This window comes from Aspergillus puulaauensis, chromosome 4, assembly GCF_016861865.1.
Source record: "Aspergillus puulaauensis MK2 DNA, chromosome 4, nearly complete sequence".
Taxonomy (NCBI): Eukaryota; Fungi; Ascomycota; class Eurotiomycetes; order Eurotiales; family Aspergillaceae; genus Aspergillus; species Aspergillus puulaauensis.
This window is the reverse complement of record NC_054860.1, coordinates 1,366,485-1,379,694: the sequence shown is the minus strand read 5'-3', so window position 1 is coordinate 1,379,694 and position 13,210 is coordinate 1,366,485. Positions and strand designations below refer to the sequence as shown.

Here is a 13,210-nt window from a genome sequence, read left to right as displayed (position 1 = left end):
GTGTGGGCTGGCGATCGCGATGCGAATCTAGGGTGAACCCCCAACCACCATCGTCGCCCTGAGTTGATATTCCCTTTCGCTTTCTCCGTGACGCGCAATCATCAGGCTTTTGCCACGGTTTTTTGCCTTTTCTTTTCTTGCCTCCCGCGAACCCGATGACTGCCACTATGACTACTACAACCTCCCCTCCTCCTTCACAGCAAGCTGTTTCGTCTCCTAACCTCACGGTTTTGCCTCCCCTTGTCACCGACACACCTGTCAGATTGTCGACTCGCCAGCGATCCTCCTCGTACGGAAAGGACCGCCTCTCCACATTTTCTAACCTTTCCGTAGCTTCTCAAAATCGGTCGCGCCCTGGGTCACATGTTTTCCCTATATTCCATTCCAGCTTGCCCTACGCTTTGGTCCGGGATTTCGCATATCCTACCATTCACCCTTTCCACTACGGCCCGCTCCCGCTTTCTGCATCTGGGCTCTCGAGTCCAGTAAGCGAACACCGGCGGTTATCTGACCCCCCAGCGTCGTGGGATAGCTCACGTGGCCAATGGTCAACACAACCATGGGGTACCGACTCCGGCCATGGACACCAGCAGCTTCCAGCCATGTCCTTTGGCGATGGGCCGCCGTATAGCGAAGACGAAGACCTACACAGTCCTGTCTTTTCTGCGCCCCGTCATCGCAAGAACAAGTCGACCGGGACGGACGTGAACGGTGGAGCGGATAGACTCTCCGGTGGGAACACTTACTCCCGCCATTTGAGTGTGACTGGGGATAATGAGCGCGGAACCTTGGTCAGCATGAACGCGGATGGGAGTGAGACCTACTACGTCAATGATGAAGATGCCGACGACGATGGTCCAGGAGGCGACCTTGTCACTTACCCTCCGAATGAGAGCCGATTTACCTACATTGGCTCATATAATGATCCTGGATATGGCCGACAGCCAGGGCTCGACTCTGAAGGGACTCATCGCTACTCGCGCGAGTTTCAGTTCTCAGTTGGATGCCCGGACGAAGAGATGCATGGAAAGGCGGTTGCGCTCTTCGACTTCACGCGAGAGCACGAGAACGAGCTCCCACTAGCTGAGGGCCAAGTTATCTTTGTTTCCTACCGCCATGGCCAAGGATGGTTGGTCGCGGAGGATCCTCGAACCGGGGAGAGTGGATTGGTCCCAGAGGAGTTTGTCCGTCTAGTCCGCGACATTGAGGGCGGCCTAACCTCGTTAAATGGCGAAGCCGAAGCTGAATATGGGGAAGACTACCCGAGCCCAGACTCAACGGACTCCTCCCAGCAGGAGATGACGCCGACTACCCATTCGGCAGCTAACGGGGAGTCCGCACTGCATGATGCCTTGATGAGGGATGCTCCCAGCGGTAACGAAAAGGAAACAAACACAACAGCTCCCTCAGAGACGGAGCAAGCTCCCGAGGGGAAGCAATGACGTATGTGGAAGCATAACCAGATATAAACTTTGAGGGGACGAGAGAGACACCACGGTTTCCATGGCCGTGACTGTGACCGTGACCGTGACTGTGACCGTGACTTGTTGTTGGTCAGCATGATTTCTTTGATCTTATCCGAGAGTTCCCCGGTTGGAACTCGAGACTGTCGAGATACCTGCATACATGATAGAAATGGTCGTGGCTGGAAAGGCCGCCATGACTTGACTTGGAGGGAGGGTGGCGTATCATATCATACTTACTTTATTGTCTAAAAGCCGCAGAGCCAGCCTGTGGTTGCGCAACGCTTGTTACGAGGGTGATGTGAGTGAGATTGTACATATTTTTATATCATTTGGAGTACTGTTCAGCGCCAGCGTCGGGAGGTCATCAATATATCAACCATACCATATCAATATTAAACATTAGAAGCCAAGCTCGTTCGTCATTTCATTAGGGTATATAAGAGAGAGAAAAACAAAGCCAAGCAGCAAGAAACACCCACCACCCACTTAGTCCCGTCTCACCCCTGGGTCCCCGTCACGTTTGTCTGGCTCATTCTCCTCAGGGACAGGCATCTCCGCAACCGCCAACGACCCAGGCAACTCCGCCAACCTAGTCGCTTTAACCTGCTGCATCTCAGCCGCCAGTATTTTAGCCTTCTCATCCAAGTTCGCCGTCGTCGCTGTCGTCGGCGTCTCCATCTCATGCAGTGCGCGCCCCGAGGCATCTAGTTCAAGCTTCTCCCTCGACGCCAGCATCGCCGCCTCTCCGCCAGGACTCTCAGGACCAGTCGTCGTCGTTGCAGTCCTCTCAACCTCCTCCCCTCCTTGTCCCTCACCACCCTCTCGCTTGGCAGCCTCCGCTTCCTGCGCCGCCGCCGCCGCCGCCGCCGCCCTCTTCGTCTTCCGTCTCCGTAAGAAGAAAAACACCAGGAAGATTATACTCGTCACCGCGACGGCTCCCACGATCCCGCCTGCTATCCCACCCTTCTGGGATGCTGAGAGTCCGCCACCGCCGCCACTACCACCGACAGGCGTGGACGAGGCCGTGTCAGTCGGTACTTCTGATGTTGATGTGGATGTCTGCGTCGAACTACTCGTAGGTGAATTCGTGGGTGATGTTGAGTTAACGAGTTTATCCCACTCTATGCAGCAGACGACGTAGCTTGGGCCTGGGCAGGGGTAGTCGCCCTTTTATTGGGAGGGTTAGTTAGGTATATTCGCCATAAAGCACGTGGTAGTAGCGAACTACTGCGTCAGTGGATGATTGCGGAGGGGAGTAGAGGTGTCAAATGGGTATGTGAGTAGTAGTTATATGTAGAGGCTTGTATTATCATTGCAGGGATTGGAAGTATAGTATACATACCGAAGTCCCAACAAACCACTCGCCGGCGCATGTCTGGTTATCGGTGTTCCTGCACCATCCACTCCCGCGTTTTGTGTCGCAACTGCGGTTGAGGCAGCACTGATGGGTGCGTATTGCTATTAGTTTGATGTTGTCAAGGAAGAGAACAGGAAGAAGGGAAACGTGGGCCGTGTATGTACCTCATCGCCGGGTGTATCGCGGCATTGGTTGGCGTAGAGCAATCCTTTGCCTGGAGGAGTGGGACTTGCATCAGTATGGAGCGGGGGGCTTGAAATGCGATGGAAACAATCAAAGGAATGTTGAAAGCATACAACTTGAGCCAGCTCGGCACTCTCCAGCTCCCACGCCTCCGCCACCACAATCGCTGGACTGGCGACGGTTGATGGCGAAGGGCTCGTCGAAGGAGTCGATGGGGTTAAAAAGTCGCATTTTAGAGTGAGAACGATATTGTTATGGATTTCTTGTGCAATAGTTAGAGAAGTAAAACATGTCAAAAAGGTTTCAGTTGGGTATTGAAGAAGGTATATATCCTGGCGCAGTCTGCAGCGCCCGCGCCCTGAACGAGGGATCAACGGCTGGCCATCCTCGCTCTCGACCCGGACACATTTGGGAAAAGGATTTCTGTTGCTGCAGCAGGATGGCCAGACAACTACCAATCAAGCTCGCCAAAAGGGAGAAATGATGCAGATCGTGGCCCGCCCGACAGGGTAAATACGAGGTCTTGGCCTTCTGGGCTTGATGCCACTGGAGCTTCCGCGGACGTGCGGCTGAGTGGTGACCTGGAGATGATTTGAAGGTTTCAATCGGCAAAGCTGTTGCCTGTTCTGGCGATAGAACCGACTGTTCTTGGGGGGGGGTTGGATGCTGCAGCACCTCGATTTGCAGGGGGGACTTGAGGGAGCTGGACGTGACGTGACACTCCAGCCAAGGGACACGCACAGGGCAAAAAGAGTCAAGGGGGAAAAATTCGAGGATCAGCGCGGAAATGTCTCGGCGTCATTTCACACGAGAAAGCAGTGGAATATAAGCACCAGGAATGTGAGACATTTGACCTGTCAAGTGTCAAGTGTTGGTTTCTGCGTGCCCCAGCATGGTAGTATAACACGAGGGCAACCCCAGACAGTTGGTGCCTGTAAAAAGGGCTGCTGCTTTCGCGGAGACTTTGTGCCAGCAGATTCGGCAGATTCCGAAAATGGAGTCATTGGCTTGTGGCCAGGCAGAGCATACAGAAGTTGAGGATATAGGCAGGGAATGTTTTATTTACTGCTGAGTGAATGAGACCTGCCGCCCTAAAGTACTTGGACATGAACACCAATAGAAGGGCCGGTAGAAGAGTTAGTTAAGGAATAAAGATGTGAAAGATTTCTGGCCACCGGGAATTTACGTGCCGGCGTATCGAGATCGCTAAATCCGAGATGAGCAGTAGTAAAATAAGCAGTGCGGCACTGAGAAAGGCGAGACAGGGCTAAAATCAACATATACAAGACCAGGAGCTCAGGAATGACAGTGTCCGCGGACCGTTGATTAAGAAAATAGACAAGCGAGTTTTATTTCCAGCAACATACTCACAAGAAACCAAAGATTTTTGCACAACAAAGTAACATTGCCCAATAATCCGCAGAATGCGAGTTTAAGAAAAGAGAACTAAGAGGAAAAAGAGAGGAGGGAAAGCATTTACCCCAATAAGTCATCCAGCCCGGAGCTACCAGTTTTTGGTGCTTGCTGCGATGACTGTTGGGAGGGCGCTTGAGAGGAAAGCCCAGATGACTGTGCACCCCAGATACCTGCGCTTGCCTTCTCCTTCGCCATGCTTGCCAAGTTCGGCCCTTTGCTGGCGTTAGATGAGGATTTCTGAATTCCTGCACTGGCGCTGGCTGACGACCACAGGGATCCAAACGCGTCGCCGGAAGGCTTTGACGCCGCGGGCTTGCTTCCTGCAGTTGGGGTGGCAGGGCTAGTGGCAGATGAGAAAGATGAAGTGGATGGCATTGCCGGTCGGTGGCCCAAAGACGGTGCCTGCTGGGTGGCAACAGAGGTGAAGTAGTTGGGGGTTGCCGCCTGGTACCCGGAAGGTTTGGGCTGCGCGGCGGGCTTCGAGTTTTGAGTAGAAAGTGTAGGGGATGCGAATCCACTCGAGGTCGGTGTTGGTGTCATCGAAGTGAACCCAACAATGCCGTCCAAGTTCGACCCTTGTGTTCCCGACACGGGCCGTGGGGCAGCAAACTGGGTGGTGGAATTCGTGCTAACGGTTGAGGCAGGTGGTGGGATACCAAATGTGTTGGAGGGAGCTGCCTGGGGGGCCGACTGGAAATCATCGAAGTCATCGTCATCATCAGCCGGCGCAGGGTCTAGCATATTAAGGCCATTGCTGCTTGCAGGCTGCTTCCCAGCGGCAACGGAGGAACTAGTTTGCGCAGGGGCCGGTGCGGCAGCGGTGGGTTCATCATCGAGGATATCGAGTAGATCTGGCTCAGGCGCCTTCGGGGCCTCAGGTTTTTTGGCTTCTCGTTGGGTACGGGGAGGACTGGCGGCACGTCTCCGGGCAGGGGCAGCGTCTGCCTCATCGTACTCGTCGTATTCGTCAAACCGATTGGAGCGTCGTCCGGAATCCTCAAAGTCCCCGGCTGCGCCTCCAAAGCCACCGCCGTCCCCGTAGACACCTCCGCTGTATCCGCCAAAGGAGAGGCTCTCGCTGCCGAAGCCTCCATATCGACCCCCTCCAGAGCTTCCGATCCCGCCGCCGATACCACCTCCAACTCCGGCTCCGCCCTCAAATCCACGGAATTTGTTACGATTAGCCCTGGCCTTCTTTCTTTCAGCACGGATCAGTTCGACGTCACCCAGCAGCTTAACCAGCTCCTGCGCACGGTTCCGCACGTTGATTCCTTGATCCTTGCCATTCGGGTCGATGTAGTGGAATTGACGGAGCATGCGAATGAGGGACAGGTGAGATCTGGCATCGTCGACAACACGTTCTGATCCGTTTTTAATCAGGAATTCAAGAAGTTGGAGACCCTGTAATTCGAGAAGGGGACGCCGTCAGCAAACCTCGGGAGGAACGGTCCTTGCTGGATGATTCGTACCTTATAGATTTGTCGCCATTCCTCTGATGTCTTGTCCGTGAATCGCTTGTAGATCATAGGCATAATCTCGTTAAGTAGTTGGCTATAAACATGCCACACGGGGTCAGTAAAAGTCCAGTTGCGACACAATGTAAAGAAGGTAACTGACTAGTGATGGGTCCCAGTAGCAATTTCCTGCATCAACGTTGTGGAGGCACCCCAAGGCTCATTGTTTGTAGCTTCTCGGACCTAGCAGGTATAAGTGACGGATACCATAACAGTGGCACCCCACAGTCAGGGTGCGGAGTGTTGCCGACATCGCGAATGGGAACGGTCGGGAGGATGACGAACCTTGGTCTCCATCTCAGTGTAATTCATGACAGCTGTAAGATTGTTAGCACATAATTAAAGCTCCAAAATATAGAGGCGAACGTTTGGGGTTGTTGAGGCATCTTGCTGAGGGCCTGTGCTTACCATTCTGGACCTTGCGCACTCCCGCCTTGAGATCGTACAAGGTCAGGTTGCTGACCTGGTTCTTGAGGTTATCGAAATCCATGGTGCGCCGATTGGGAAGAGTGAAGCTTGGCGCACACGATCAGTCTGGAAAAAGAGGAGAGGCCGAGCCTAGGAGAGAACAATTGAAGGTCGAGGACAGAGAGCGCCTTGGAGGAGAGAATCAAGTTCCAGCTGGCCACCCCCATCCGCCGTCGGGCCCCAAAGACGTCACGTGGCACCCCTGACGCCCCAGCTACGGCCAGAGGCAAATCTACAAACTCACGTTTACAGTTACACTTAAGTTAACATTATAATATGCCATTCAGTCGGTACATACACACATAAGTACATGTTTCGTTCAAATCATCACAGAGAAGGTAATCGTGTAGGTAGTCGCATTGCACCGACTTTATGACCAGCACGTAGAGAATGAAATCACAAGGGAACCATCGCTAACAGGTTCAAAAAGCAAAGTAAAAGAGTATGGAGAAAATAATAAGATTTGCCCCGAGCTTGTCTAATGCAAGCCACATGTGGGTGCTTTTGGGGTCTGAAACATACCATGAAGGGAAATGGGGATATCATGAGGAAAGACAATGCAAGAACATGTAGGGAGTATTTATCATGCGTTGTTGAAGGAAAGGGACACCCTCCCCCCAAAAAGAAACAACCGAAACACCTTGAGGCAATTATTCGTTATAAAATTTCCTCATAATTAGATGCAGGAACAGATTGACGTTGACCCGCAGGGCTCCTTCAAAGAAGTCGAGGAACTGCATATTGTTGAACTGAGCTTGCAGGAGGTCATCCAAGGGAACCTGTGCATTGGCGCCGGGGACCATCATGGGACCGCTGCTTCCATCGAGTGTGAAGACGCCGACTTCATTACTCGAAATGGTCAGGTCAACGCGATCCCACTGTCGTTCTGTATAGCCCTTCCAATAGACCAGGACTCCTTTGTCCGCGAGATTTCGGGCCGAGTATTTGTACGATCCAAACTTGAATACCTTGCCGGTTTTTTGAAGCTCACGTTGGTGATCCCATTGTTTAGTAAAAGGCATAAGGAACCTCTTCTTGCCTTTTTTGCTTTGCAACGTCACCATTGCCTGCTCGATATAATCGTTATATGTCTTGAGCTGCTGGTCCAACCAAACAGCTTGACCGTTGAGGCGGTTAAGGGTCATATGAGCACTTTCCAATTCTCGCTGGCGTTGGATTCTGCGGCGATGTTTTGTTCGGATGTCAATGGCGATGGCGTTGAGAAGATCTTGGTAGTGGTTGTTGCGGCGGATCTTTCCTGCGCGTTCAAGTTGCAAGATGTTTTCCAGGGCCGTTCGCTTCAACTCTGAATAGCCCATGGAGGCGATATCAACTAGGCTATTGGCTTCGGAGTATGCGCTTCGTTCTGTGTTATGGGCACTCAGCTCATCACGCACGAGTGTCATCCATTTCCCTTCGTCTTCCTTGGTAGGTGGCGTCACCATAATCTCCAAAAGGTTGGCTCCAGACTGTACACGAATGATATAGAGTACGCATCTCTTGGTCTCCATGAACAAAGCCTTGACATCGGCTTCCGGATCTAATTGGACTTGTCAGTATGTAATACAGATATATTAGGATCGATTGCGCCTCACCTTCGGTTTGCGCGAGTTTTGGGATCAATGTCAAATTAATTTCAGAAGAGTTGACGCTCATCAACTCGTTCTCATTCGACTTGACATTCCCCAGGTCGCGGACCACCTCTTTCAGGAAGTCGTCCGGATTGGGGCAGATGTAGTGGATGTTGGAAGCGACCAGGTGGTGGATAGAGAATATATCAGACATTTTGATGTATAATGTTGGTTTTGTTTTGGCGTAAAGGTCGTTGAACTCATCAATGTCAAAGTATGTTTCGGCATCCTGGACGGTGATCACTGTTGCATGTCTGTTAGCCTCACATTAAGCCATTTCTTAAAATTGAATACTTACATTCACCCCAGATGTCCCCCAGTCGTTGAATGCACTCCGCAATGTAGGTGTTCAAAGGCTGAAGATATACATTCTCTGCACCAAAAAGCCGCCCAGATGAAGCTTGAGCGATGACTTTTGCAATCTCCGACAAGTTCCGCTTTTGCTCTTGCGTCAACCCCCTGTCCACCACTCCGAACTTCTCTGGTTCCATGATCGCTGGCTGGAAATAATTCTTCCACACCCAATGACCAACCGTCTGAAGGATGTACCCTGGGTCTTCGCTGGAGAACCGAGAAAGTAGGCTTTCATACATGTCCTTGGCAATGTAACGGATTCCGAAGGGCATGCGATACAGAAGCTCTTCCAGCGCAGCAAAGAATTGATCTGCAATGTCTCGAAGGTCTTGCAGATGTTGGATGAAAGTCGCCCTTGTTTCGGGGTCTCGGATGGCTTCTTCTCTCGGAATATCAAGCGGACGTCGACTGCGCTGTCCAGTCCTGAGCTCCTCGTTATTGATGGCGGAACGGTAGATTTGTATCGGATCACTTTCCAGATCCAACTCGGAGTTTTCGACAATGTTTTCTTTCACTGCCGTACTGAGGACATCTCGCATGAATTTCCGGTCACGAGGGGATTTGATATACGATGCAAAAAGCTTGTTCCAGAAGGAGCTGCAGCGCAAATACTCGTGGATAGAAGTAAAGCTCTCGACCTCCTCCCGAGCTGAACGAGCTAGCAACTTGATGAGGTAGTACTCCTCACGCCTTTTCTGAGAATACCCGAAGAGACCCATCATTAAGTGCCGTATCCTTTCGTACTCCTTTTCAGGGGTGTTTACTTCACGGAGACGTCGGAAAAGTTTGGCGAGGTACTGAGATTGCGTTTGAAGGAGGAAGAAGAACACTTGATAGTATTCTAATTTCCTCCGCGAAGTTTTGTTTAGAGCTTTGAGATCGAATGGGTCCTTCGAGGAGATCTCTGTATTGGAAAGCAGATTCCCAACGTGACCACCGAAGTGTTTCTGGTGTTTGACAACCTCGTCCAGCGTGATTTTGTTCTTCACCAGAAGAGCAATCTTGATATCAAGCTGACTGATGTACTGTTCCGCCATTTCGTTTTGCCGAACCTGCTGTACCACTAACTTTCTGGTGCGATCGGACTCGATTTCCTCATCAAAGTCGAACTCGCTGTCGTTTAGAAGGTGCACGAATCCTTTTACCGTTCCTACAGGTGGATTTTTACCGCTTGTGAGACTCTTGTATGCCTGGCCTTGGATTCGGCCCCGCACAAAGCTTTGCGCCTTGACGACTTTCTCCATGTTCTCCTGGTAGTAACGGCGTTTTTCTTCAAATTTCGCTCGGACAACGTGTCCTCTGATTCGGGACTGGAAATCGGTGATGATGTCTTCTTCGGCTGCAAGCTCAGCCAGTGTTTGACCGACATCTACTCGGACGATCATGGCTCTGATATGCGCTTGTAATTCGCTGATCTCATAGTCACAATCGTCCAGCTGCTCTAGAATATCTCCAACGTGGATCCGTAGAACAGCTGCGCGGGCGAGTGCTTGGAGCTCCACGATGGCGGGTTCTTCCTGTTGCAGCCTTGAGCGATCCTCTTCCAGGCGCGACCTTAGGATGACACCGCGGGCCATGGATTGAACGTCCAAAACAGAGCTGCTCTCTTTTGCGAGAGCTTCCCTCTGGGACTCCAAGAAAGACCGCAAGGCATTGGCACGGGCAGTGCTTTGGATGTCAATCAACGAAGAAAGGTGTTGCGCCAGTGCCTCTCGTGTAGTTGCAATGTCTTTTCGCAGAGAGCCGCCACGAACCATAGATTGAAGGTTAATAAAGCTTTGCATTTCCCTAGCAAGCGACGCGTTCAATGCAGACTGTGATTTTCTAGCGGCTGCGGCACGGGCGTATGCTTGGATAGATACTATCGACTGAGTTTCGGCACCGAGAGACGAAAGCGTTTGGGCGATATTTTGACGAAGCAGCATCCCTCGAATTGCCGCCTGAACAACATCTGCACTTCCCTCGGCTTGCGCAATCTCTTCTGACTGAGCGCCCATGCGGCTACGCAGCAACGCACCGCGAATTGCTGCTTGCAGTCCTTGAACTTTTTCCTCCGCACACTGGGCCTCTTCGTATTGTTTTGAGACTCGTGAGCGTTGCAAAGCTCCACGGATAGCAGCCTGCAGCAGTTTGACCTGCCCCTCGGCGTCTGAGACGTCATCGTAAAGATCGTAGACGGCTTTACGTTGAAGAGCACCCCTGACAGCAGCTTGAATTTGTTTAATCCCCGATTCCTGTCTCAACAGCTGAATGCGGAGATAATCTGCTTGAACCCTAGCTTTAGAACCCCGAATTGCGCTTTGAAACTGGAGAATGTTTTTCTCGAGGGCCTTGTAATTTTGCTTGGTATCCCTTTGGCGATGTCGCGCGATGAACCCGCGGCAATTTGCTTGGAGGTTGACGGCAAACTTTCGCATATCGATGCGATACTGGACCACTTGCCTCGTCCAATCTGCTCGTATCATGGATTGAAGCTCGACGAGTAGCGGCTCGAAGTCCCACAGATCGTTCATCAAGTTGCCCAAGCTTAAACGTAACATCGCGCCCCGGAGTTGAGCCTGGAAATCGACAATAGAATCTTCGTTTTCGCGTAGTTCTCGTTCGATTCGGTCCTCTTCTGACTCGGGTTCAGGTTCTGGCTCAGCGCCGAAGTTGGCGGCCATGCCAGTAAAGCTCGGCATGCTAACCCCTGCCTTATCTAGACCTTTCTGGGTCTGTTCTAGTTCATGGTGTTCGAACTGTAGTTGACCAACAAGGTTACCCATTCGGAAGTCGACAAGACCGTTCTTGAATAATAGCCATGACAGCGCGTGGATACAGTGTATCACTTTGGGTATATTCTTCTTCTCGTACAAGTCGATAAGCTCAAACCTGAAGAGCTCCGGTAACTCCACCTCGTCGAGGAATCTGAAGAACAAGGCTATATTGTCTGAGTGCCGGTACTGCAATTTCGGATGCCGAAAGATCCGCAAGGGTCGATTGGGGTACATTGATTGCACGATTTCAGCTAGGGTAACACCATCACGCAGGCCTTCTTCAAGGTGCACGATCGGTGGAATTTGTTGTTGGATAATCTCTTCAATCCACTCTTTGGCTTCTCCGATATGGCAAAGGTACTCGTAAGCCTGCAAGAATTGTCGCTGTGCGTCCATCCAATGTCCAGCTGTCCACGCTGATGTGGTCGGTCGTTGAGCAGTTCTTGGGCCATGATTGGCAGCTACTGAGTCAGACCTCTTCAGTCGCCGTCGTCCTTGAAGTCCCACAACTGAAGGTGTGAAGGTATCGATGGAGAATTCCTCTGTCGCACCAGACTTTGCAAACTTGGACAAGGCGCGAAGGTGACCCGTGGATGATTTTTGGAACGTCTCCAGTTCTGGAGCCGAGAGAGCGGCTGTTAATTGGGGTGGATGGGGACTGGAAACGCTATGGGAGTGGTTCGCCCTGACGTGGGACCTCGCGAGAGGGGAATCATGATGGGGCGAGCTAGGCTTTGGAGAAGTTATCACGTTGTGAGAGCCTTTTTCCTTGAGGGGTTCAGTGTCTTGGTTATGGCCATAACTGGTTTCGGGGGTTTGTGGGCGATTCTCCTTCCAATACTGCGGATTGTCGACCGTTTGACTCCTGGAGTGGCGAAATGAAACATGTTTGTTTGCTGGAGGAGAAGAGTTCGGGGCTTGGGTGAGCGGCCGCAGCGAACGGCGAATATCTTTGTATGTTGCGCTTGCGTTGGACCATTCCGGCGCACCTACACCCATACTTTGATGCATCGCTGCTGTGTTTACCTCGCTTTTGCCGCGCTTATGTCCAGGGCCAGTGACCGAGCCGACGGACGCGTTTGAGGAGACAGTGCTGGTGCGACTGGGGGCAAAAGAGCTCGAGGAGACAGAATAGACCGACGAATTTGTTGAAGCGGTCGAGTCATGGCGGAGGGGACTCGAAGTTTGTGTCGGAAGATCGGTTTGCGCACGGCGAAGCGACGCTGTGTGCATGGACATCACTGGTACCGTCCCGAGAACAGGAATGCGACGAGAAACAGAAGAAAGGGATGATTGGCTTCAATAGGCCGCATGCCTCCTTCACGAAGCGAAGCTGTCGATGGGCGGAATGGGTGCGGCAGCGATTGGGTTGTGCTGTTTCTTGGACGGAATGCGCATTCAAGGGAGAAGCTGCATAGCATCCGGGTAGCGGGAGGATCGGTTGATATAGAAACGGGTTGTCTCCGTCCCGCAGAGGTCCAGATTCTAGGTGCGTAGAGGCAGGATAGAGGGAGGAAGAAAAGAAAAAGACAAAGAAAAATAAAACAATGTCGTATAGTTTATTGTCGAGTGAGAGGTTCGTCAAGGTCAAGAAAGGACGAGAGAGAAAGCATCGCAAGTGGGAGGGGGAAGGACGAGATCGGGAGGAAAGCAAGTTCCCAGCCTCCCACAAACAAATCTCCCGATCGGGTATGGTGGCTGGTTATCGTCACGCTTATCGCCCGCCAGCCACACAAGCTGCCAACTTCAAAGCTGATCTCCAAAGCCCGAGCTTTCTGACAATTGAATCATCGCCCAATTGTTGCGGCTGAGGGCAAACAATCAGAAGATGCCAGTGTCCTCACGTAGAATGCTTCGTATTTCCTCGGGTTTCGACATCGAGATCGAACAATAGGACCCCTTGCGTCGATTTGGCGGGCACTTTTTCCGTCGTGCAGCCCAAATGACGGAGAACGGTTGAGGAAATATCTCAGATGGCCATGATTATTGTCTGGTCCCTGTCCCACAGTCAATAATTTGTTTTGGCTTTATTCCGAGATAAGATGTTGTGGATCGATCTCCAGGG

General features: G+C 51.8%; 4 protein-coding genes across 4 annotated transcripts; 1 reads left to right on the top strand and 3 right to left on the bottom strand.

Moving 5' to 3' along the window:
* Positions 1-155: 155 nt before the first annotated feature.
* On the top strand, positions 156-1,442 carry NBP2 (adaptor protein NBP2; the record flags this gene model as incomplete). The annotated part of the gene is made up of 1 exon (XM_041703666.1): positions 156-1,442. The coding sequence occupies one exon, from the start codon at positions 156-158 to the stop codon at positions 1,440-1,442; it is 1,287 nt and encodes a 428-aa protein (XP_041556329.1).
* A 510-nt stretch (positions 1,443-1,952) lies between these two features.
* APUU_40578S (uncharacterized protein) lies at positions 1,953-3,237 on the bottom strand (the record flags this gene model as incomplete). Its single annotated transcript, XM_041703665.1, has 4 exons — positions 1,953-2,633; positions 2,809-2,907; positions 2,988-3,037; positions 3,120-3,237. The coding sequence occupies 4 exons, from the start codon at positions 3,235-3,237 to the stop codon at positions 1,953-1,955; spliced, it is 948 nt and encodes a 315-aa protein (XP_041556328.1).
* A 1,245-nt stretch (positions 3,238-4,482) lies between these two features.
* On the bottom strand, positions 4,483-6,426 carry ENT3 (epsin-3, clathrin recruitment and traffic between the Golgi and endosome; the record flags this gene model as incomplete). Its single annotated transcript, XM_041703664.1, has 5 exons — positions 4,483-5,823; positions 5,892-5,973; positions 6,040-6,119; positions 6,222-6,253; positions 6,345-6,426. 5 exons carry the CDS (start codon positions 6,424-6,426, stop codon positions 4,483-4,485), a joined length of 1,617 nt encoding a protein of 538 aa, XP_041556327.1.
* A 628-nt stretch (positions 6,427-7,054) lies between these two features.
* Positions 7,055-12,384, bottom strand: APUU_40576S (putative Ras GTPase activating protein; the record flags this gene model as incomplete). The annotated part of the gene is made up of 3 exons (XM_041703663.1): positions 7,055-7,944; positions 8,000-8,278; positions 8,334-12,384. The coding sequence occupies 3 exons, from the start codon at positions 12,382-12,384 to the stop codon at positions 7,055-7,057; spliced, it is 5,220 nt and encodes a 1,739-aa protein (XP_041556326.1).
* Between the last annotated feature and the right edge of the window lie 826 nt (positions 12,385-13,210).